Genomic DNA, 26,268 nt, shown 5'->3' with positions numbered 1-26,268 from the left:
GAAAAAAAGACCCAGTGCTGTGAAACTCAGGGTTAAATAAAATGGAAGTGAAGCTAACAAGTTCACTCAATATTCTCTTCTTACCTTTTAAACACCAGAGAACAAGTGAGAGGTGCAAAAAACAGAATGAGCATCATGCTGAAGCAAAGGCCAGTCACAAATCCTTCGAATTCTGCTTTATCTGATGGGAAACAAACAGGGAGATGGAATCAGACTTATGGTACCAAGCATGGAGAGGCACTATTGCCTCCATTAGAGAAGCATTTCAAACAGAATTCCAAGTCAAACCTCATACATGTTCTGGGATTCCTGTAAGTGAAATCTAGTTCAAAGGAGGGTTGGCATTTTGGGGGGCTGTGAGGTTTTCAGGTTTGTTTTATTTTTTTAAGAGGTCTGGGTACATGCTGATTCTTAAATCTACCACCCAAAGAAAAATGCTACATAATAGAAGGCAGAAGTATACCTCCTCCCCATGCAAGCTCCATCTTGTTTAATGGGTCAGGACCCTGCTGCAGGTCTGGCTTTATCAGAAACTATTCAATAGGAGGTGGCTTTTAAACTCTTTCTGATTTTAGTTGTGACTTTTTTTTCTTTTTTCCTAAATAATCCACCTGGTTCTGGTAACAGTAATGTAGATTGTGTATTTAGTAGGTCACATGGCTGTTTCACCTGCTTGGAACATTAAGATAATCTTATTCACAGTCAGCCATGTGTCAGCCCTTTCTGTGCACCTATACTGTCTACCATTGCTAACATTAATACTTGCTAGAGATCCTTCTTTTTTGTCTTGGCAGGAGATAAAGTACTTAAAAAACCAGGCAGCAAGACTAGTATTGCTAACACAGGAACTGAAGCATCTGTGATGAAGAATGGGTCAAAGTTGAGGTGTTCTCTACAGATAGTTAAATCAAAAATTTCAAAATAGCATCAGGAAAAATGTGGTCAGTACATGATCGTGTTGCTGATACTGACAAACCATACCTGCAAAAAGGCTGATTGCTTTTTCTTTTCCTACCCACCCTCCAATAAAAAAGTATTTTTTTAAATCAAACAGCTACTTAGTTTTGCTTTAAAAGGTATTTGAAAAGCTGCTAACTGCTTTGTTGCTGAAAAAGATTTTTATGAAAAAGAAGCCTGAGATTCTTTTAATGGATTTAGAGTAACCTTTGAAATATTGGAGAGGCAAGAATAGTAAATGTAATCTTTACATTTAGTGTAATTACTTGAGTTAAACAAAAAAAGCATTAAATAAACTCTTGTTTGAGTAAACTTTTGTTTTGAGTTCTTGTTATTTTCCACAAAAACAGAATCTTATCTTAACATAGATTCAGTAGGGTGGGTGGAATAGAAGTCTGGCAGATAAGCTCTGGTGAAAGCCCTTTGATTTCTTGTGTTCTTTGTCAGCAGAAAGGATTTTCATGGGAAACTTGATTTAAGTTGATTTCAAGCGAAAACGTTAATTTCTTTCCTCTTTCTTTCTGCTTCATGCCTTTGACTGTCCCATTGTATAAACACAAAAAAGAGGGATAAACACAAAAACCTATAGTGGGGAGAAATCATTTGCATGCTTCTGTCTCTCTGAATATCACAGATTGCTTTTCTTATATCTGTTATTGTCTTAGCTTTTTAAGGACACTTCACTTGAGTTACGGTTAATGGCTTAGGTGGCTGACTGGAGAGCGGTTCCAGATGATTGCTCAGGGTTTTGTGAAGCACAAAGACCACGGAACTTAACCAGTCACAGATAGAATTTAAACTGCTGGAATCTGTGGTTGGAGGCAGCAATAAAGAAGGATCTGTGAATACAGTTAGCACAACAAGGTCAGAAAATGTTTCGTGGTAAGGAACCTTAGCTAAATCTTCTCTGCAGTTAGGCAGTGCATGTTAGGCAGTGATGTATAGACACAGTTGTTACGTAACATGTAGTTTATCTGTTACAAAGGAAGGATTTTGTGTGTTTGCTATCAGTAAACTAGGCACTGAATAATAGATCTTGTGTGTGAGCACTTCCTGAAGAGCAGGGGAAAGGGAGAGTAGAGAGTAATGCTGTATGCAGTGCATAAAGCCAAGACTGATGCCAGGCAGCACAGTTGCATAAAGCTTCCACAGTACCATATTGTGGTGTCCTGAAAGGTTGTGCAAGAGTCTGAGGTCCTTCTCCGGCGCTGGTGAATCCTGAAATCTGCACGTGGTAGATAGTCTTTTCCTTAAGTCCGGTGAGATGGTAACTCGTGGTAGAAGAATTGACAGTAACAGCTGAAACACAAGAAGGGTTGGGGGTAGGAATATTAGATGAATTCTGATGTCTGAGTTTATGAATGTAAATCTCTGAGGGTAAATAGCAAAATTGTACTTCTGGATTTTTTTTCTTTAAAAAGCTTTACTTGAGTAACGTTGTGGTCAAATCAAAAAAGAGTCTACTGCTGTGTTAGACTCAGTCTAATTGATAACGTGTTTGAACCCAGAAGTAAAAACCATGAGCTTCTAACACACCAAGGATATTTCGGTGGTAACTGCACTAGGCTAGGCATATTGCATGGCAGGAAATACATGTAACATGCTGAACAGTGCGTTTCATGAATATCCCTGGCTGTAATAGCTGAAACAGAGACTTGCTTTCACAGCACTAGTGGAATGAAGGTTCATGTTGGTCCTGTGTTTGACCCTGGAATGAGCAAAGGATTTGAAGTGCCTGTAAATAATCACTGAATAGTATTTGCAAGACTAGACCCTGCAACACGCTTTACCCTCACGACTGCAATTACTATTTACTCGCTTTGCTTAATACCAGTGCAATTATTACTTAGAGCATTCTCTACAGAAAATAAGCTATATATTCTCTTTCACCTGCTCTGTAGACCTTTTTGTTCAACCTTTTTTTTTTTTTTTTTTTTTTTTCTGATGATGCAGTGAGTTTTCCCCTGGCAAGAGTAATGCAACCAGCAATGCTGTAGAATACTTCTGACACGACAGAAATTATTTTTCCAGCTTGCCATTGAGAATATAAGGTCTCTGTAAAAGTAGAAATGGTGCTGTAGCCGGTAGGCTTGCTTCCTCCAGCTTCTTAGTAAAACTTCGAATTATTCTTCCTGCCTGGAAAACATGGCAATCAGCTGTTGTGTCACTGTTGTATTGACTGATTAGAGGAGAGTTAAAAAATAAACCTCAGTCCTGGGCACTACTCTTCTGTCTTCTCTTGAGATATTAGGTCCTCGTAATGGAATAGAGTCCCCTGAAGACGATGCTAATGTCAGGGGAGCCAGGACTTCATTCTTGAAGCTTTTGTTACTTTTCATGGCCTTTTGAAAGTATATGCTGACATGAATCATAGCACCCCTGTTACTCTGCTTTGTATGGTCTTAGGTGCTCTTTGTTATCCATATGCTTTTAATTTTATATAAATGTCCATCTGTGCAAAGTTAATGCATTACTTTTTGTGGCAAGAGGACTTTCCACAGCAGAACAGAAGGAAAATGTTTATCCAGATAGATGACCTTTTTTGCAAACCTAAGTAGTTTGAGCTCATAACTGTTCATTTTATAATGTAAAAGTTTAATCCTTAGTAGTTAAACACAAAAACTATCAATTTAAGATAATTTTGCTAAAAATGAAATTAATAACCGTGTCTTTCAAAACAGGTAGGAAACACATACTTATTTGCTGCTTGTTGAGTCAATAGAAGAAATACATAATTTTTGAAATTCTGTAGTAATGTTCAGAGTCAAGCTAGGCTAAGTCACAATGAAATATGAAAGTACTGTGACTGAAATCATAATACCTCAGAAATACCAAAGGCATGTATCTTCCTTTCACTGTTACTAGAAGATTCTACTGTAATCTTAGAATCACAGATTGTAAGGAAATTTTTTCTCATCACTTTAATTTGAGATGGCCCTATAAATTCCCACAGAAATCAAAGCAATTCAGCTGCGTGCTGTGAAAGCACTTAATAACCCTCTGTATGAAACTTTTCTGTCGCGGCACTGAGACTGAGCTGTTGCTTTGTTTAGAGTGATGGTGACTTACCCTGAGATTTTGTTCTTGCTGAGTCTATGTAGCGTATTCTGTATCCCCGGAGAAAGCCCAAACAGTCTTCGGCAGCTATTTCAGTCCACTTCACAAGCGCAGTATGCTTTGTTATATTCAGAATTGTCACATCAGTGGGACCTATTCTAGGAACTTAAAAACCAGATCATAATGTAAGAAGTTTTACATTAATACTTACTCAATAGACATACAAGGCTGAAATCTAGCTGCTATCTGGAGAGCTCCTTCCCTGATTCTAGTTGTCATAAACATAGCATAAAGGGTGGAAGAGAAAAGAGAAATCCCATTGAGTAAAACAGCCTGATCTTAAGCAATATCAAGGTAGGCAGAAATTGTGACTGAGTTGTTATGGATGCTTTTACTGCAATAGTCACACAGCCCTATTCATTTCTGCTTCCAATGTATGCCATCACTGAATTTGAATTGGAAAATATGACTTTGATCATAGATAAATTTGAGCTACGGAGACTAGTAACTCAGGGACTTTCCTGCTGTTGTTTTGGTAATGTCATTTGTAATACTAATGTTTCAGTGGACCTGTCAGTAAAGAACAATATCCAGGTCACTCACTCTGCCAGTGCATAACTGCTAGGACCAAAGACAATGCTAAACGGAGAATGCTGTTAAGTCACCTGAAAAAGAGACTTCTTGTAGGACTTCTCTGTGGCTGCAGATAGGAAATGAGAAGAAAAAGAGGGATGAGGTATAAAGGGGAGGAATACCTCCTTCCACTGAGTAAAAGTGGCTCACTCCAAAAGTCTTTTCATGTCTTGTGAAACTTTCACAGTGACACACATCGGATCCATGTACCATTATTTTGTATAACTTATATGGCTGAAAATTGTCTGGAAAACAAATAAACTTACATTAGTGTTTACCGAAAAGTTACCAGCGAGAAGGAAGGGGAGGAGGGACAACAACTTGATAGATTTTTTGTAGAAGTCTTACTTTCTGATCCTCAAAGCATAGTGTAAGTTTACAGTGAGTACAACTTTGTACCCTGAGTACAAAATATCTGCACCTTTCCTCTCTGTCTCTAGACCCTTCTTGCAAACAGTTTCAAAAGTAGAACAAGACATAACACTGGTTTGTTTTAAAATATGCTGGACCTGCTTGTAGTCCTCCTCTGGAAGGTCTGAGCTGCATAATGAAAAGAAGGGAACTAAAATGTCTGTAGATATCCTAGTTTAAGCATAGATATTTCCCTCTCAGCTAGCACGTTTAAAAACATTGCAACTAGATGTAATGTGGCAGCACAGATGTAACAGGAGGACCAAGGAAAATGGTGGGTTGATTTGTATAAGCCTGAGGTTAGATGTGTACATAAAAGCCAATCCTGATGGGTTTTTGCAAGAGTCAACTATACGATTTCAGTCAAGATTTTTGGATGACTGTCCTGTAAACTGGTCCCTGGCAGCAGCTTTTTGTGCCTAGCTTAGTAAGTAGAATATCCAAGTTGAGAACTATTGTGCTTTGACAGGGACAAACATGGGGATAAAGGGTAATCTAATGGAAAGCCTGTAACGGAGCAGTTTATATTTAAAATTAAGTTTACCTAGGAGCAGGGGAAACATTTTTATTTTCATCCCACTGTGTTAGCCAGTAGTGTGCATGTCCCTGTCTGGAATTTGGGCAACAGCAGTTTAGTTCCATCTCTTGCCCTAGTATGACCAGAAGGATCCTCCTGAAGACTGTTCTTTTTATCTGCTTTGATATCTCTAAAAATTGAGTGTCATCTCAGTGGAGAAGAAAGATACAAGTGATACTTATCTGGATCTTCAGTTTGCTCTTAAAAACAGGATGAAAATCCTTTACTCCCAACCAAAAAATAACCAGTAAAGGAAACGGTGCTTCCATCAATAGATGTTGTTCCTGTTACCTAGTGTGAAACTTCCGGTAGCTGTAGCTATTATTTTCATGCGCATATCCTCTTTGCTAGCGCCCCAGTCAACCACAAAACATTTTGGACTGTATTCTGGAGTCCAGGTGACAACTGTATCAGTTCCCTGAGGTTTGACGTTGATTTGGCCAGGCAAGTCTGTGAATGAATATACCATTATAGATCAATAAACAGGAAAGCAATCTCTCTTCTGCTCTGACTTTTTTTTTTTTTTTTTTAAAGAATCTTCATTAAGGAGTTAACGTGGGGGTGCCCAGTAAGTAAGGTTTACACTATCATGTCAATGAAACAGATTTAGCATCTGGTACTTTGCAAAGGTCTCTGGAAGATCCTGTGTTGGTTGCTGCCCGTGATCTTTAATTTTTCACGATCAGAAAGGGGGAAATGGCTCTTCTAAGCCTCAGGAGAGGAAGCTTGACATTGCTAAACAACCTTGAACTGCCATATAGAGAGCAACCGTGGGATAGCTTTTACTTGGGAGAGGAGAAGAGAGAGCCTAACTATGGATTATAGCTATATAATTTTATATTTAATCTTCTTGCTGAAAATACTAAATATTTTAAACATTTTAGCATTCTCTAAGGCAGATTATCAAACTAGGAAAGACCTTCTTACTGAAACTAGGCAGGGAGAGGAACGACCTGTCAGCTGTGGTAAGGGAGGAATCTCATGACAGACAGATACAATTCTGCATTTCATCTCTTATCTGAAAATCAATGCAGTAAAGTAGAATTAAAGAAAATGGTTGTACTAGATGAGGAAGAATTCTGTATACTGCAAAAGAATTTATCCGGAGAAAACACTTAATGCCTGTATCTTTCCAGTAATTCATCATAGATATAGAGGCTCTATGCATAAGTAAAAGCATTTGCTTTAACAAATGTCTAGAGAGAGCCATGGAGAACAAGCTGATAAATTCAGTAAACAAGGAGCTGCCAGCTGAATGATGGCTTGAGGTAAGCGTATGTATTTATCAGAAGACTGCTAAAGCAGTCAAATGCAAGAAGTGAAATAAATTGTTCAGTATTTGCAGGGCAAAGGAGAACAGAATGAGGAGAGTGGGCTAGAAAATTTTGGAAAACCAATTATTTGCAGCTTTCTGGAGATCAACAATGGTACTTGCACGCTGATTTACTTGTGCATGCTATATAGCTCCATTAAAAAAAAAAACTTACCCTGGAAGAGAGAGTTTCTTACATTACAATAACTATACCTCAATTTTGTAGAAGATTATAGTAAGTGAAACTAGTTTATATATAAACAGAGTCATTCTTAAATATTGTTATTGTTGAAATGAAAAACCTGGGTATTTAGGCATCACAAAAGTTTAACGTCATCATTGGAATACAATATGTACCTCTTACAATTCCTCCTCCCATGTGCCAGTAAGGATAATAATGAAATAAAAGTGGCTTAACTTAAAAACTTAGATTTGCAGGTAATTCTGAGAACTTTCTGTTTAAACCACTCACATCTGCTTCACTTTGTGCATGCCCCACAAGCCATTCTGACAGGTAAACCTAATACATAGTTGTTTCTCTAGTCTGAGAAACAAAATGTTCTGCAAGTAATGTTAAAATGGTTGTCTGTTAGTTAATTTCAATAGAAATCCTTTCCTAAGAAACAATACCAATCCCACCATGCAAAAATAGCAGCCCAGTAAATATTCAGGAGAATGCTGGTCCCCACCCCAAAGACTGTCAAGGTAGTCTAAAGATTGCTCATTAAACTGCTCTACTGCTTTAATGAGTAAATGATAAAGTAAGTACCTGTTGCAGAGAAATCTGGGACAACGTAAATGGTTTGTGGCGATTCTCCTGCTTGGTTATAGGCAGAAATATTAATTCTATAATAAGCCATAGAGAGATTTAGAAGAACTTTTTGGTCCTTTAGAATGATGCGTTTTGGTAAATGTGTGCAATTGTTGGGTACTCTTTCTACATTAACGTAGTATCCAAGGACATTCCTGCTTTGTGCTACCTAGAGAGGAAAAAGATTATCAGTGAGCAATGTTACTATGTCCTATGTAGGAAATCAACAGCAATGAAGTTATGTAAACAAAATGTCACCTTTAATGATGGGGATAAAGTCATACTATTTTTTTAATTAGGTTATCAGGAATCAATGAAGCAACACATTTACTTAAATTAAGAGCATGCTTAAATCCCATTTAAATTGAGAGGATTTAAGCACAGGATTAAGTGTTTTGCTTAACTGGGATCTTAGTTATGTGTATCCAATTAGTAATAACAGCAGTGAGGCAGCTGTAACATTCTGTACATTTCACTGGAACATATCCCTCATAATTAGGAACTTGAAAGTTAATGAGAGGTGTTTAATTGCAGTTTATGCCTCCGAGAATCTGCATCTACCAGACTCTGTTAGGCATCTGGTCTCTTTGGGGATAAATGCTAGTAATTACATTACAACTTTAGAACAGGTATATCCATTGATACAAATTTTTAATGGTGATTGTCCACTTCTTATTTTAGTGTACTAATCTTCTTCAGGGATTGGAAAGTGAGGGCATGGAAATGGAAATTACTGCAATCTAGATGGAAACTTAACTCACTACATAAAAGTCTGGGAATTCTGCAAGGACTGTTTCTGAGACCAAGCTTCTCTGCTATTTCTTTGGTGACCTAGGCACAAAAAGTAATAGTGGGAAGATGTCACAAAGCTAGCAGGAAGATTGGGTTATCTTAATGAAGCAATTGGATACCTCTGGAGTAACATAGATGGGCTGATATTCAGTAATTCAAAAGGCAAAGACATCCATGTGGGGATAAATTTCTGCTAAAGCTAGAAGCTCCTGATTTGGAAGTAACAGAAGTATTTCCCAGAATAGGGAGGGAAGAATTGGTACCATTATTTGAAGTTCTGGAGAATAGCGTTGTGGTTCTGTCACTAGGCTTTGAAACTGGAAAAGGTTCAGTGAAGCCGGAAAAGGTTTCCATGTAAGAGCAATGATTGCTGTGATACATGAAATAGAGGGCTTTATTGTGCAAGAAGAAACTAGAAGAACAGCTTTTTTTAGGCTAGCAAAATGAGACTGGAAAACACTAGCGCTGTCCTTTCTTCCTCACTCCTGCAGGAGGTCCAGCTGTCAAAGTAATGCACACTGCTTGATAGAGCTGAAGCCAGCTAACTTCTGCCTGCTGATCCAAACTCAGTAAAGGTTGAGCATTAGCAAAATGGAGAAGCTGTGGCTAGTCTCTAACGTCTTAAAGGGTTTTTTTTATGCTTCATATCAGCTTAAACAAGTAGGGCAGTGGAGACCAAGTTTTCTTTTTTCTCCCTATAACATGTTAATAATGAAGTACACCCCTTCCTTTTGGCCTTTCAATGTTTATTGAAGCCCTCTGGACTTGAAGGTCCTAGCCCTGATCCTATATTTAATATATGTATTTTTAACTAAAGTGGTTGGATGGAGAATCATATACAATCTACAATCTATTGCTTTATCCCCAAATGAATTATTTATTGTGCAGCTTTGCCTTCTTATCAGGAGATGAGGGAATAAGGGAGATATCTCATCAGAAGATGAGGTGCTATTTCCTCTGCTATCTTTTTTTTTTTTCCCTTAACGAAAACACAAGAGGTAATTACAAAATGTTCCCCATCTTCTGTTATTTCAAAACTCTGCTAGTCTCTATCCTTTCTGCCTCTGATATTTTGTATGGCAAAATTCTTAGAGTTTAAAGACATTCTTTTTCTCAGAGTCTAGATAAAATTAGTTTCCATGCAAAGACCTATATTAACACCTCGCTCACCGAAGTTACCTGTGAGTGTAAATACAAGACTGTCAGTTGTTCATTTTTTACCAAGACAATGGTAAAATGGTTTTCATCCAGTAAAACTGACTGACGTACAGTCGTCAGTCAGCTGATAGTGACACCTGCCGCAGAAGAGGGAATGCTTCTGTCTTGGAGGTTTAGACTTTAAATGTCATTATGGGAAACAGGCACTAGATGCTGTTCAAGTCAGTGGCTCTTTTTCCTTCCTTATTAGAATGTATCTTGTCTGAATTTGTAAAGTAGTAGCTTTACTACATGTTTGTCTAAAAAGTTTTGGTCTCTTGAGAATATGAATGCTTCTTAGGGACATGTGAAATGCAGGGTGTTACTTGTATAGGCAAGCTTAAATCTAAGAGACAAACCTGAGACACGCCAATTTTTAATGTGAGCTGAAAAGAATCTTTATTCTAGTCAACGATTTGAGCCTAGAAATTGCTGCTTGAATATTTTTTCGAGTTTATAAACTGGTGCAGTTTTTCCTTGCTAGTCTGTAGCACCCAAAATACCACCCTACAAATTTAGTGAATCCTGAAGGAAGAGTACAATATCCAATGCCTTTTGCTGGTACAATGCAGTCCCAATACAATGTGAAAGTATATTTTTTCCCTGTAAAGTAATGGATTAGTAGCATGGCTATATCAGAAGGAACCCATACCCAAAGTGAACATTACCTCCCACTTCAGAAGAACACTTCTTCTGCCTGGAGAGATTTCTGTAGTTGTGTTATATGATAGTGTTGGCTTGTTAGTGAGCTCTGGTAAACATGAAAAAGATGGAGATATGCACTCATATGAGTCAGTTTGAGCTTCGTATTTTCAACAGTATCTGACAACGCTGCTTCTTATGATACAAAATTTGGAAAGACTTTTACATTCATGCTTATCCCCAGAACAACAAAACCGTATTTCACTTACTGTGGGGGACCAAAATCTCTCTGCTCCAAACACAGACACAGTGATTGGCTATGCATCTGAGCTGAACGATGTATGAAGATGTAGCATTTAAGTCTGAAACAGTGATGTTGACAGCATTGCTTTCTGTGGTCACCTGAAAACAAATGATGCTTAATATGTGTGGCAGCAATAAAACATAATCTCACATGAACTGCTTTCTGAGTCAACGACCAGTCTTATGACTACAGTTGAAAGTTGGGGTTCTTATCATCAAAGAGGAATTACTGCACACCACACTTTGTCCAATTCCTCCTTCATTTTTTGAAGGCAGGTTCTCTGACTGTTTTTCCTGAATATATCCTATTTAGCATGTAAGCAGTAGCTTAGACCTAAGCATTGCTTTTAAAAACAGTTAGACATTAAATATACTGAAAAATAATCACTTACTTATCTGAGGTCCTTGTTGGCATTCTGAAGAACAGGATGTCAGGGTTGAATAAAATATTGTGCACGCACACACACATACACGCACACACTTTCTCTCAAATGGTACAGTATGTCTAACTGGATTCATAAGGCTGGTTATGTGAGGGGCATGGCTGGGCTGAATACGTGACTGCCTCCGCCTTAGCACCTCAGAACTACTGTGTACCTACAACTGAGGACAGCATCAGAGCTTCAGGAACTGTATAGGGAATGTAGATTGTCTTTGTACAAAGAGATCACCTGTGTCTAAGGAAATGCCTGAGCTGAAAATTGTAGGAAGCAGAGAAAATATCAAAGAAAAGTATTGCTATATGCTTGCACTATTTTATACTCTTCCCTAGCCATTCATTTTTGGCCGCTATCAAAACACAACATCCTGCACTACCTTTGCTCTGACCCATTCTGTCTGTTCTTATGTTATTGTCAGACATGTTATTGCAAATTGAAATATTTGTTTTAATATGTCTGCTAGGAAGTTTTGTTTGCTAAATATATATTTCTTAAAACAAAACCAAAAAACAAACCACTATTATGTGGTCAGCTCCTCTCTCTGATTTTCTGCAATGCTTTGTTTTTTATAAAGGTTGTAATTACCTTCATATATTTTTGTTACTAAAAGTAGCATGGTTACAAAACAAACAAACAAAAAAGCATGCAATATCACAGAAAGACTCTAAATCTCTGACTGTTTTGTAAAAAAGAACAAGTGTGAAGCGAGTTGGATTTAGGATCCCAAATGTTCTACAGTACATTAATCTTGTTCTTGGTAAATGCTTACTGATGCTTGGCTGTTTTACATCTCCTCTGTGCTGTATGTCCGCACTCACCCTTTTCTTCCAAGCCTATGTGTAAATGCAGCCTATGTATATGTGATTATGAAGAGTTCAGCCCAAGTTCACAGGGTCAGCTGGTGTATGGGGGATGATGAATATTCATGATGTGCAGTCTTAGTGTACATGCTCATTTTCATCATTCAATGTGGCTGTCTCTTCTAGTCCTTCATGTTAGTCACTTGAATCCCATATCTCCCGTTTCCAGAACCTGTAGTACACCATCCCCTCGTTTACTGTTCTTAGCTCTCTGTGCCTCCATATGGAGCGTATCAGACAGTCTGTGCGCAGCTATCTACTGTACTACCAGGAGGAGAATGTGTGAGCATCTGGCTGTCCTAGAACAGTCCAGGATTTGTGTCACTGAACAGAGACTCTTCCAAGGATTGCACATTCTTTGCGCTGAGATGAAAACTTTCTTACACGGAGCTCTTAAAATCTAAGCAATAATCCTTCTTAAGAGGCTAAACAAAGTGGCAGCCAGCTGCAAGAGAAATGAAAGAAGATCACAGGTCTCCTGATACAAGAGGGAAGAACTGTAAAAGAAGCAGAGAGACTCCTGAAGGAGTAGAGATGCTTCAGAAGTGGAAACAGTTGCATTTTAGACCATTTCCTCCCTGGGGTTCTGTCCTGGCTGATGCCTTCATATTCCTCATCCAACTACAGCTAACACGGAGCTTGAATAATATTTTCACTGTTGTACATCCTGCTGTGCATCTGGAACTGATCTTGTATCACCAGCAGATTATGTGCCTCCTTGTCAAAAAAGGAAACTGGTGCAAAACAAAAACACGTAAGGTATGAATTGTTACCTAAAAATCACAGCAACCTGCTCTCTAATCTATTTGAAAATTTAATGATACCAGCAAAAAGAGTAATACTTAATGAAGTGTTATCACTTGGGCTTATACAGCATTTGTGATACCCTTTGTGGATCTTCAACTTTTGCAGTGTTGATGCTTGCAGTGTCTCACTGACTGGTTAATGAACCAGCTGACATAGCATTCTTGTTTTTCTCCTCTATAAAACTATTCATTTTTCTCTCTCAGTTTAGAATTTATCAGAACAAAGCTAACAGGAGGCCTTTGTGTGATTCGGCTACAAACTCTGTGTATTCTGTGTTGCCTTGCTACCTGCATGTTATGTGGGCTCTTCGATAGCATCCTGTTTATGTCCTGCCATGTGTGCGATGTATTACTGATCTTACAGTAAGTCACTTCACTTTCTCAAGCAACTGTCGTCTGGAAGTACTTACCAACGTCCACTGAGTGGATTCTGTGACTGCCTCTCTGTATCTCAGCTCATATTTTGTAGGAGTTACAGGCAGGTCCCATTTTATTATCACTTGGTTTGTGATCTGATGAGCATTTATGTTAGATGGTGTCAAGCACTTCCCTAAAATGGGGAACATGCAGAAGTTATCAATACAACTGTAGCAGGAAAGCTTTGGTAATTATGTCTGTCAGGTGTGTTTTATTGAAAAGAAATTAGAAGACTTGGCTCAGAATACTGAATGCTGAGAGACTTTTAAAAGGCTGCAAATAAATAATTACTAAATCTTTATGGTATCAGCAGAATAGGGTTGTTCCTCTTGCCTTTCTTTTGTGGATGCTTCTACTGATTTCAGGGAGACCTTCTTTTGTAAACAGATGCTATTCTGAGTAAGCCTGAAAGGCAAAATCAGGATGTCAAGAATACCTATAGTTGTGAATTTTAGAAAAATTTCCTGAAGTTTTTAATGGGTTCCAACTTCAGCAACTGTGCTTAGCTATATAATTTTATGTTCAAATACATTTTGTTTTCTGCTCTAATATATGCAAGGTGGCCGAAATGCCATAGTGATAATTTGGGTCTAACTGGTAGTGCCCTCAGCAGTGCGAAGCATTGTTTTTTCTTGGACTATAATTACTCTGAGAAGGCCAGGTTTTGGGAAGCTCGTGAAGTTACTGCAGTGCTTGGTTACTATAAGGATTCTCTGAGTAAACATCTAAAATGAATAGTTCATTGTTTTTTGGTTTTTTTTCAATCTATCTCCTTCACAGCACTATGTTATGGATGAGTGGCCTTATAAAATGGTCAAAATTTGAAAAGTTTTCTCAAAATGCTCGTGTTCTGTAAATAGGATTCCTTAAATGCAGGCTACTGAGTCAACCTGCTCCTTGTAAACCAATAAAGAAGTTCAAAAAACCATCAAAGAGAACACAGGAAGCTGGTTAAGTACTGTACACATGTGTTACTATATATTTTTCTGGATATGACTTCTTTATAGTCTAGCAAGTGTTTTAAAGGAAAATCCTTCTGCCATAAAAGTTGATAGACTTTTGCTATTCATGTTAGTGAAGATTTCATCCAAGGGAGCGAAAGTGCAGCTTAGCTCTCTGAATCAGTAATAAGAACAACTGCATATTGGGTGTTATAATTTTGGAAATACTCTTTAATAAAATCCTATCACTGCTTCAGCTAGGCTGCAGTCATACAAGTTGTGAAGATGCTGTACCTGCTTTGCTTGGTGTAACTGAGATGTTCTTTCCTTTCAGACAGCTCTCATGGCCGTAATTCACAGCTATCCAAATAGATGCGGAGCGTTTCATGTAAAGATCCTTCCGTTCTATCGTGATGAAAGGCAATGATGTGTTTCTTTGAAAAAGTTTTGTGATTCTTTCCCTTCAGAGAAAGGGAATCGGAATGAAAAACAAACATTTGATTGGATTATCATATTTTTTCAAAAAACATCATTATAGCAATTGATAGGTTTCCAGGTAGCTATGCACAACATTCAGCATTTGGAAATCTTGAAGGCCAGCTCTGAGCAGCTTGAAACAGCGAGTGCAGTTCTAGCAACCTAGTAATTCTAGCTAATTTATACTGGCAAAAGCCTTGTTGTGTGGTAGAGAACTACTAAACTCTTTAAAATTATAAGGTACAGAGAGACACAAGGCAAAATCTGTATAGCCTTCTTTGGTGCTTAAAATGGGATATAAACGGCATTTGGAAGGCATGAAATTAAGTTAGCAATTAATTCCTAAAGTCTACAGCTATTTGCCCCCTGCCACTGAGGCACCTACATTCATTTTGAACAGCAAAGTTTTCCAGTTGCCTTAATAGAAATTACAACAAAGGTATGAAAAACCTCTGGTCTTAGGAGTTAGGTTCCTCTCTGACTCAAACTCTGATGCTTTGCAGGCAAAGATGTTTAAATGCCACCTAGACTCCTCATCCCTGTAGAGTTGCCTTTTGTGATCTACTATGTAACCTACCGAGTACAGAAAGTCCAGGAGTTATCCTTGTTTTCATTTACACACCGTGGCTGCTGGTTGCTCTGTGTTCACAGTTACAACATTCATCTAGCAAGGGAACTCTAGGTTCTTCTCAGCCTGAAGGTTATTAAAAGTTAGGCCTCCCAGACAAATATCCTGTTCTTCAGATTTTACATTTGTAGCCTATACTCCTGTAGGTACTGCAGTACCTACACCGGAGGTGTCTAAGCAGGTACTCCTCTTACCATCCTGAGTTATTTGCCTTCAAGAGCACTTTTCCAAATATGAAAATGAAAAATCAAAGTCTCTGTTGACTTTGTGTGATCTAACATGAGTGTTCTGAAGAATATCAAGAATATCAATACTACCAATGCATGACAATTATACTCTTCTGGGGCATTTTCAACTGCTTTACCAGTGCCTCATTGTGCAAGTTTAACTGTACTCCACATCTGCATACAATATCTGCAGTTCTTCAAATACTCCTTTTCCCCCTCAGCAGCCTTGTGAAATGGCTGAAGCTGAGTGAGCAAGGAGGAGCATGGGGCAAGCCTCCCAAGTACTGAATACATTTGCAAGATTGCAGCAGAGTACCTTCAACTCATGGTAACCATACAGTCAAGCTTTTATGTATTAGTGATTTTCATAACTGTCATGTGCTTCACAGCAGGCAATGGAAAGATACTTTCTGCTACCTTGATTCTCAGCCAAACAAATGGCTGGCCAGATTTCTATCATAAATTCAAACAAACTCAGTGGCCATAAAGTATATTGACAAGAGCTATTTGGGACCAGTTTGGCACCTTGATCTGCTTTGGCTAAAACCTTTTACTGCAGACAGGAGTTCACAGAACCGCAGAGTCACTGAGGCTGGAAGGGATCTCTCGAGATCATCTAGTCCAACCCTGCTGCTCAAAGCAGGTCAGCTAGAGTAGCTAAGAGTGAGGAGACAGCTGGTGCAGGAGCCAGTCCTGCATGCATATGCCCTGTCCCCTGATTCCCTTGTGTGGAGGCAGCCTACCAGTTTCTGGGCTGGCTGAAGCCAGCTGAGCTTCTGGCCTTTTCCTGTCATCTATAGTGAAAGTTGAAATTCTACAAAATGTTCTGCATGTATCCAGTAGCTGCAGAAATGTGGTCTTGGAAAGTCCACTATTAGTGGACTCTATTTGGACTAGGATGTGAATGTAAAGAGTGTGTAAATACAGAGGCTAATGAATAAACACTTAAAGAGAAAACGTTTAGCTTTACTTTAGTGTCTCCTTACCACTCAGCCATGTTTCCTTAAGGAAAAGCTCTTAAACTGTTTCCGTTCTCTCTCCCATTTACTCTCTGCCTCCCACAGGGCAGATTTTTCAAGGTTAAAGCCGTGCCAGTTCAGTGTTCATAGAAACAAATGGAGTACGTTCTTAATGCTAGGCACAGTAATTGCCTACCCACGTATTTCAACTATTAAATGTGCTAATCATGATACAATATTTAATAACTGGAAAAAAACCACTTGAAGGTTCCCTCTATCTTCTGCTTCAGCCTAGCTGTGAATCAGCCATTAACACTGCGAAGCATGATTTTGAGTGCTTGGTTAGAACATCTCCGTAGGAGTGTTCTTCTTTAATCCTGTTCTTCCTGACAACTAAATCATAAGGAACAGGGATAAGGAACAATTTCAATTTCAAACTGATGTTCCTTGCAGAAAGTGTTGATGTCCTCTTCTAGGCTTTCGAAGGGGCTTTTCGCTTGCTTTATTGTTTCTCTTTTAACCTGATAAAAAGCGAGAAAAGTTTTTCTTTAAGAGCACTGAACTGAAGTTTAGGAGACTGTGGTTCAAGTCCTGTCTCTGCTCTGGGAAAATCAGTATCTCCGTGATGCAATTGCCTCCCTCTTCGCCCACCTTCTCTCTCACTCTTTTTCTGCCTTCTCTGCAGTTCATAACATCGACTCTGCAGTTCAGGAATAGCACAGACTGAGTTTGGCTGGGGGCTCCAGGAGCAGCAGACCCTTTAGCTGATAGCGTCTCTGTGGAAGCAGCGCTGTTTCACAGGTGCTTCTGCCCTTCCAAGAAGGCAGGGCTTTGAAGTCTGGCGAGGCAGGAGAGCAGGTGCAGCGGGTGCTACCGCAGCTAGGCCCCTGCTGCTGCCTCCAGCAGGAGAGTGCAGAAGCTGGTGGCAGAGTGAGCACGGCTCTGAGGCGGCTGCTTTGCTACTCTGCAGCAGGTTACCCCGGGGAATTTCCTGGTGTAGTGACATTTCATCAGCATTAGGAGGTGCTCCTAACCACAGCTCTCTCTAAGGCGAAGAGCAATGTGTTATGTGGCAAAATAATCAGTAATGAACATCCTAGTTTGCCAGCGACATACCCCATGAGATGGCCCCAAGACAAAAATTTTGCCTTCTGATCTCAGTTCTCTCTTTTTAAACATACTCTTAATGTCACAGGAGATCCTAGATATGTAGATATAAAATGAGGAAAATCCCTTTTGTAATGCAGGTAGTGAGACAGCAATCTGCTTTGTCGTTTTAACTAACTAGTGGGCAGATGTTGATTTAATCTGCCAATCTCTATTTTACCTGGGTTCGTTCTTTTAACTTCCTCAGTTAATGAAGCAACTGAAGATATCCATATTTTAAGGTCATCAGTTTGAGGTTAACCCGTGCAAGTCCATTCCATCTATTAAATGAATATTCAGTAATTTAGATGTGCAATAAAATACTTCAAAATTTATTTTTCCTATGTGCCACATTCGACACCTCCCTGGATACACGTACTGCATAGTATGTGATGCATAATAAAAAACAGCATAACATGGTTTTTACTTGTAATGCATTAGAGTGTAAAATATTCGATGAGAGTCAGTAGAAGTAGAGAAAAATAATTGATTAAAGTGATAGTTGAAAACAACATTTCAAACAGATGTGCTGGAGGCATGGCAAGATGTATGGTGCTCTAGCAAATTATCAAAAGAAGAAATCATTGTTTCTCAGATAAGTATGATTTGCTGAGGGGTTTTTTGCAAGATCTTTTCCATGACCTCCAGTGGGTACTGAAGAAAAATGCAGGTTTACCGACCTTATTTCCTTTGTTCACAAAATAGCCATTAATTTATTTACACAGTTGCCCTGTTATCTTTTCTTTAAGACTGGGAGGGGTGATGGCGGTTTCCAGCTGGTCAAAGCTTAACAAATCAGTGCAAGAGGTAGGTACTCACGGTTGCTACTCTTGAAATCCTCCCATTTTGCTTCCGGGGGGCTTTGCCAGTTTTCCCTCATGAAACTAGGAAGCGGTAAGCCACTCTTCCTCAGGCTAGACAAAGTGACTGTTGACTCTACGCACCTACTTCAGAGTTTTCTATAAATCTGCTCCATTCGTTTTTGTTTCTGCATTGCCTACTAACCTAAGTTTTGTTTGGGCACTCTGTGTGCTTTTCAGTGTTTCACCCTCTCTCAGTTTGGAAAGCGCAGGTCTCACCAAATCAATAGGTCGTGATACAACTGTGAGGTCTGAGGAAAAAAAATTGACAGTTACGGTGTAACAACCTGCAAGATGACGGAGATATCAGGGCAGAACTCAGGCAGGTCGGAATTATGCCAAACTGCAGTGACAGCTTTTCATTTTCTGAAGTGATGTTTAGACTTACCATTTTAAGATTACAGTGTAAGTAACAGTGTTTGGAGCACTGGGTACTGGCAACCAGGTACATGTCAGATCCTCACTTACTTCTTTGTAGCACATCAATTCATTGTCCCAATCTGCAAGGTGAAAACATGTGGACTGGAAAAGACCCATCATAGGCAACCATTCGCCATTAACAGGGGCAAGCTGACTACTAGAATCAAAAGACAAACAAATATAAAACAGCCATACCCTCTTGTGTAAGAAAATAAATTCTAGCTGTATTGTATGTATGACTACTTATGTCAGGTTTACTCTGGGTTTACATTCATTAATGCCTAAAACAAGGGACAGAGACATTTAGAGAGATTAAAGGTTATCAGTCCTAATGTTTCCAAGTAAAACCTAGTTTTCCTAGGTGTATGTAAAAAAGGTCAATTTCTCCCATGTTTTATGGTTCCATTGCTCGCTATAATGTGGTGCTGAAATGTGTGCCATGGTGTTTCCTACAGTTTTGGTGTCGTTACACCTTTGAACCGTTTCTCTCTTGTAATAGTGACACCTTGCTTGCTGCTTGTTTCTGCACTAATTTAAATTTTAAATTGTTTTTTCAACTCTGAGTGGAGTTTTTTGTGTATACAAGATACAGGAAACATATTGCTGTGTTCTTTGGGTGCAAAATTTGCAGAGACTAATTGTGTGTATACAAGGAAGCGTTTCTAGCTTTTGGCCCTCTACTTGGGTAACTTTGAGGAAAGCTATTGCCAGGTAATTTGCCTAAAGCAGATGGTAAAATCACTGTGCACCTCTACCTCAGCAGGCTTGTGATTTTTATCTCCCGGCTCTGCTCTCCCCTGGTTTCACACCTTCACCACCTGACAGGCTGTGCCTGTGCTACCTTCAGTGTTTCTGCAGAGTTCAGTGGGAGCTGTGTGGCATGGCTCAATCATTTGCTGTTAAGCACAAATTTGTAGATATTTTTCAAAGTACAAGGCCAGAACTGAGGCGACCATACACCTCCCACACACTGTGAAACCTCTTAGAAATTAATTCTAAGTAAGTAAGTGGGAAAGAAAAAGAAGAGATAGCGACCGCATTTTAATGATATCATGGGCCAGTGTGATATTTCCAAAATTTCCAACCTGCAAGAATTACTGGGGAGTTTTCTTGCAAAGCATTATACCCCTGTAGCATTAGACTAATCAGCAGCATTAGAGCTGATTGACTAGACTGCAGAATTACTCCAAAACTCCCAGTCATCTCTATCTGGAGTTCAGGATAATGGACTATTGCTAAAGAATGACAATATGCTGCTTATACCACCAGCTTTATACCAACCACATTATGAAGCAGCAGGAGAATAAGCTGAGATGCAAAATGACTCTTGCTTACCTTTTTTTTAAGGAAAAAAATATATGCTTTTTGCAATTAAACATATATATTTTCCAGTGGAAGGGAAATTAAACACTGGCACTCCTGAAGGAACTAATCTTTTCATCTCAAGTGGTTAAGCTTATTTCAGTATTTCAGAAATTTTTCATCAGAAACTTTAGTCATAAAATATGACTATTTTTCTTTTTGCTTTGTGTCTTACTGCCTGAACTATTAATTCAGAATTATCTGGCATTATGTCTTGAAGCACCACCCACACTTTTAAAAAAAAGATGCAGAAATAAAATGTAGGGTAGGGGGTTTTTTCTCTGTAGAGATATAGATAAGGATTTTGACATTTACACAATACTTAAGCTGATAAAGATGAATGTTTCCTGATGAGTACAGTCACATGTTCCTTATATCTAATAGGTTTAGCAAGTTGCCAATAGGCTTACCAATCTCGAATAAGAAATACTTTTGCCATTTGGAAAGTATATATGAACATCTCTGGAGCTGGTGTTACAACATGACTATGGCTCAGAGATTCATCTAGGGTACAAGAGCTAAAAGGTCAGTTGTCCTCTTTCCCCAATTCAGAGCAATTTCTCCTTATAACCAGAGTTACAGAGTATCTTCAGTATGCCTTTCATCATTCCTATGGCAGCTGTATATTTAAATTAAAAGCTGATTTGGACAAAAAAGTATGTCAGATGAGTATGGCTCAGTCAGCAGTGATGTTAATAAATAGTCAGTCTTCAAGAACCCCCCCGCCCATAACACCTCCTTTCTCCTACCAGAGAAATGTGTTTTTCTAATGAATTAATGCATCAGGTTAGGTGTGTGTAGCTTCCCTTTGTGAAGGTGGAGATCAGTTCTTCCTTGTTTCTATGGCAACATGAATAATTGGTGAATTCTTTTCTTTCCTGGTCTGACCACCAAACCAAATTTTGGTCATCCGCATCCTGGACGCTCTCACATCCTCCTCCTCTTTTAATCTGAATCTAGCCTTTCCTTTCCTTGGTGTTCTTTTTTTTCTTTTTGGGAAACACCTGGAAATAAAACCTCTTTGGAAATGCTGAAACACTTCATATCGATACGTTCGTACATATTGCTGCTGAAACTATTTGTGGCAATAGTTCTGGTGAGACTGGTGAGGGGGAAAACGAATGGAAACATTTTCACCCTTCTACTAGATTTCTACTAACTTCTTCCCCAAATCATTTCTATTAGCTGAGATCCCAGTGGTGACCACAGCATTGCAGACCTGCCCCCTGCCCCCCGCCAATATGCCGTGCTGCATTTGCCAGGTCAGTTTTACATTACTCACAGGATAATCTTCCTACCGTTTTATCCTGGATAAAATGAATGTTACACACTGGTTCCTTGTTTGTCCTATATTTGTGTATATGTGCACATTCAGTTTTATTGTGTTCGTTTTGGTTTTACTGTACTGCTTCCCCTTAAAGAAATTATGTATCATTATTTTTCCCAAGCCTTAAGACTAGTACTAGGCCTGTACCAAGACTGTGCCCTAAGGGCTATGCAAACAAAGCAAAAAGCCCCTTCCCTGTTCCAGAGACCTCACAATCCACTTTATTCAGAAAAAGAAAAAAAAAAAAAAGGCCTCATTTTTACACTCTAGAACTTTTTGTTTTCCTTCTCATTTATCTGGTGTTTTCAGCAACGCTTTGGTAAATTTTAGTCTGATGGAGTAAATAGCAAGGAGTGGAAAATTATCTGTGGCTAATTTCAGAAAAATACCATCCACTGTCCCATCCAGTGCCATTATGTATACAAAATCCATCTTCCCTGCTGTGGCTATTAGTAAGCAGGTTTTTTTGGCCTATAACAAATTCAGTATGAAGTACATCAGGTGGCCAGCAGCTGCTGTGCAATGCCCTCTATCCTAATGTGCTAGACTTTTTGCCATTATATTAACAGTAATTTATCCGTTGAATCTGAAACATAAAAAATTGGCAAATATAAACATTACAGCTTTTAGCGTCTTTTGAAATCGTGGTAATTGGACCAGAGACGATGAACTGCGTAAGATACGCTCCTGGCTCGTTGATAACCTCTGCAGAGCAGTGAAGGCTCCACTATCAGGCAGCCGGGTCTAGCTGTGCTGCGAATGTCTTGGGCTCTTTCTTCCCTCCAGAAACCTGAAAATGTTTCTTCGCAAACAAAATCTCGATTCCTAACATCTGCAGTCTATTAAAAGTGGTTTTAGCAGCTTTAAAAGAGAAGAGCTGGAGTGTGGAAGAGGCCGGTGGTGGTGGGAGCTCGTGGCACGGCCGCTAGGCGGCCCGTGGACACAAGAAATGGAGGAGGACGGCGGGGCCTTCGTCCCCGCGGAGCGCTGGCTCTGCCTAAGCTGGCAGAAATTCACAGCTTGTACAGGCTGGAGTTCAGCCAAAAAACTATACACAAATATTTCAAATCAAAATTAACCACGAAAGCATTTCAGCTGGCTGCTTTCTTTCAGCAGTGATAGTCATCTTTGCAATTACTTAGTTATTGCGTAAGAATTATTTACCTACCTGGAAGCTGCTTGCAAAATTGGAAGTCCCGGCTTGAGCAGTTGCAGGCATCTGGGGAATAGAAAGGGATAAATTTAATAAGAAAGCTGCAAAAGAAATGGGAAGAAATGTTACAGATTGTTGCTTCTTTTATTCAGAGAACGTAATTCAGTCATTGTTTTAGTCATACGTGCTTGGCTTTGAGTAATGGTAAGATTTTTTACTATTTATAAACAGTAGTAGGTTATGCAGCAAATGAAAACTCACCTGTTTCAAATAAAAAGATAGCAACGAGCAGTGAGAAGTTCTTCATCTTCTCTGAAAAGAAGCATAATGATTACCATCAACACTACACTCTTCAGGCTATTTTTCACACTTCCTCTTCAAACTTCCTATTCATTCCACTACCTATATTATTACTGGCTGAATACAAATAACTTGCTTGTTAATGACACGCTTAGTAACACTGTGAGGGACACTCAGGCTCCCAGGTATTAGTTATATTTATGAAAACCTAATATAATCTTTCTGAAAAACAGAAACTTCCCCTTTGTGTTGGTAAGAAGTCATGATGAGATTCTTAAAGGTGTCCAAGATAATCAGCAGTGCAAACCTAATTAAGCTTATTAAGCTTAAGTACTTTAAGCTCTTTTGAAAATCCTAGTCTAAATGTCTATGTGAATTACAGATACTGATATCAATGAAAAGTGAGTCAAAGTCGTACTATGAATGCTTGGATACTGTAAAAGTAATAGCAGGAAAAGACCCCGTCTATCTTCTTTTTCTGCCCTCCTCCCCTGTTCAAAGAAATTTCACCACTGCGAAGACACTGTGCCTTCACGTTGTTGGTAGCAGCGTTGGAAGCCCTAATGTAGACAAAACCCACCATAGCTGTAATCAAATGTGACTATAAACTCGGCACCCCTTAAGTCTGGTGAGAGAACATTTAAAGTGACTCTGGGCATGGCAGCCACTAGAACTACTGTAGCTGTTGCTGCTGAAGCAGTAATGGGAAATTTTCTGAAAATTTCACTAGTGTAGGAAATTTCCCTTTTGTGCTAAGTTAGCGGCAAGTAAATACTGGATTCAAACCTATCTGGTGATAGGCAAATTATTAACTTATCTTGGGAACAATTGCGTATTTCAGGCTGAGTACTGAATAGCAAAAAAACAAAAAAACCAAAAAAACCAACAAAAAAAACTCTTTAAAATGAATCACTTTCTTAAAGAGCGAGTTGCAGGCATGCCTCTGAGCAGTCTACAGTGGGAGTGGGTGACTAATGCATCAACTGTATCTTAGCAGTTTTTCTGAAGGGTGCAGTCGTGAAATACAAGGGAACAGGGAATTCTGCGGACTGGTGCAGTGGGTTTCCTGGCAGTGAGATTGTGTGGGCGTGGGAATAAGCTCCAAAATGCTGAAGGGTGGTGGTGGATAGAGTGTGTATGGGTCAAAATCCCTCTTATTTGAGTGATCCAAAAATCAGCCTTGGCAACACTTCCCACAAGGAAAAACAAGAGGATAGTGTTAATTTATGAGCAGTAAGGAAAAACCAAATGAAAAAATGCAAGTCATATGTGAGAGAGCTTTGACAGTGTGGATTGAAGAGTTACAGACTCAAAGTAATGTAAAAGTCAAGAGACAGAGAAAACTGTATGAACTATATGTATTGATCTGAAGGGATCAGGATAATCACATTTAAAACAACCTATCTCAAAAGAAAACTGTGTAAGCAAGTCAATGCAACAGCAGGAAACTGGATTCAGCATACATAGAATTGTGGCTGAGAGAAAAAAAACAATAAATCAAGTCCAAATTATCTTTGCTGGAGCTCTAGGTCTCAGTATGAATGCTACTGTCATTAAAGAAAAAAAAAAAAGCAGAATACAATTCAACTGTAACAAGTACAGAAAGTACATTGCCAATCAAAATAGCGAGAGTCAGTAGAATCTCAAAAACGGGAATTTGTCGTAGGAATGAGTAAGAACACATTTTTAATCATAGCTCAGCTATCAAGTTGCCATAGTAACCTTTTAATGTATAATGAAAGCTGAATTATTACCTTTGAAGTAAATTTTGCATAGAACCACTTTTTCAAATGTTTAATATTTCAGATCTTTTACTGTCAGGGACTTGTATCAGGCTTCAATTGTAAGCACCCTAAGTCTTGCTGCTGTTCAAACCAGGATAAATTATGCCATCTTCTGTGAGGTGCTCAAAAGTGCCTAATGACTAGAAGAGACCACCAACCTTGCTTGGTTTGTGATCTAAATGGTTTCTCAAACCTAGGCTTAGGCATTAATATAAACGTGGTACTGGATTTCTCTCAGTGCTTCTCCTCACTTAGTCATTTGCTTATTTAAATTCCCTAGTAGAAGACGCTGCGGGCTCTCAGTCTCTCCAGAACGCCACCTTCAAATAAATAGTAAGTGAAAAGAAAACCCACAGAATCCTTCTCTGTTCTCTGCCCAACTTCATCGGTTAACTGCTGCCCTTCAAAGGGAAAATAAGTTGCCGAGACCCGCGCTCCCCGGGGGACCCCGCTGCCAGCCCCCTCCTCCTGCTTTACAGCGGTGCAGCTCCACCTCTTGTGCCCTCGCCCATCGCAGGGAGCGGCGGTCAGGCTGTGATCTCGGGAGTGCCTTTCTGCAGGTGGGCCTCGTGCCCGTGAATCCTGATGAAACAGACAATGTCTGAAATCTTGTTTGCTCAGAGTCTTAAACGTGTCCCAAGTCGGTGCGGGTTGTGTAGGACAGCCAGCCTCCTCAGAGCCCGCTCAGGTTCGGGAGGCAGCCGCAGCAGAGCGCAGGCTGCAGATGCCTTGCACAGGGAAAGGAATATTGAATTTGTATTTGGAGTCTTACCTTTTCTGAGGTGCAGGTAGTTGAGGTCTTCATTTTCTTCTGGCTGAATCTGTGCATATATTTGCTTTAAATTAGCTTTTTGTTTCTCTGATGAAAGGCTCAGTTTCAGTTGACTACAGTTGATCTGTGTCATGCATATTTTAACAAATCCAGTACACTTCGGCCTATTAATAGGACATGCTAAAGTCCTGTGTCTTTCCTCTAAGGAGCTAAAGTAGAGCTACACTACTTTCCACAAGTTATTTCTTTATGTAACTCTGCTTCTGATCAGCAGGCCTCCAGGTCTGCAAAGTATGTGACCGATTCTTACAGGGTGTTTTTGCCAGAGAAATGCACGGATACCTGAATTCAAGAGCAGTTCTGATACGGTCTTTGAAAAAAAATCCTGCTCAGCCCTCAGCCACTCCCCCTGAGGGAAATTTGCTGTGATAGGGAAAGTCTCCACCACACACTCTTTCATCCTTCCTGAGTTCAAGTTACATTGTGAAACAGTCTATTATGCAAACATTTATATGCTATCTTATGAAAATCACAGTGTTCACCCTAACACATCCTCTGAGCAGAGACCATCAAGGAGTTTATATATGAGTTTGTATATATATTTATATATTTTAAACTTCTCCTCTAGAGGTTTAAAAAATGCAAGTACAGATGAACCATAAATGTTACTAAATAAAATAGTGCGTTAATGTGCAAT

At 39.2% G+C, this 26,268-nt stretch overlaps 1 protein-coding gene across 1 annotated transcript in view; it reads right to left on the bottom strand.

Moving 5' to 3' along the window:
- Positions 1-25,850, bottom strand: part of LOC112987076 (interleukin-31 receptor subunit alpha-like) — a 37,368-nt gene extending 11,518 nt beyond the window's left edge. Inside the window, exons 1-14 of the mRNA XM_026106763.2 lie at positions 25,572-25,850; positions 22,977-23,027; positions 22,731-22,781; positions 18,842-18,953; positions 14,451-14,617; positions 13,209-13,348; positions 10,659-10,791; positions 10,416-10,498; positions 7,717-7,927; positions 5,927-6,085; positions 4,770-4,892; positions 4,027-4,179; positions 2,113-2,256; positions 85-181 (exon numbers count right to left, since the gene is read on the bottom strand). Of these exons, the coding sequence (XP_025962548.2) occupies positions 85-181; positions 2,113-2,256; positions 4,027-4,179; positions 4,770-4,892; positions 5,927-6,085; positions 7,717-7,927; positions 10,416-10,498; positions 10,659-10,791; positions 13,209-13,348; positions 14,451-14,617; positions 18,842-18,953; positions 22,731-22,781; positions 22,977-23,027; positions 25,572-25,704 (1,757 nt within the window). The 5' untranslated portion in view covers positions 25,705-25,850. The remainder of the gene's footprint in view (positions 1-84; positions 182-2,112; positions 2,257-4,026; positions 4,180-4,769; positions 4,893-5,926; positions 6,086-7,716; positions 7,928-10,415; positions 10,499-10,658; positions 10,792-13,208; positions 13,349-14,450; positions 14,618-18,841; positions 18,954-22,730; positions 22,782-22,976; positions 23,028-25,571) is intronic.
- Between the last annotated feature and the right edge of the window lie 418 nt (positions 25,851-26,268).

Source organism: Dromaius novaehollandiae, chromosome Z (assembly GCF_036370855.1).
Source record: "Dromaius novaehollandiae isolate bDroNov1 chromosome Z, bDroNov1.hap1, whole genome shotgun sequence".
NCBI lineage: Eukaryota > Metazoa > Chordata > Aves > Casuariiformes > Dromaiidae > Dromaius > Dromaius novaehollandiae.
Note: the sequence above shows the minus strand (reverse complement) of the source record. Positions and strands in the feature narration are given on the sequence as shown.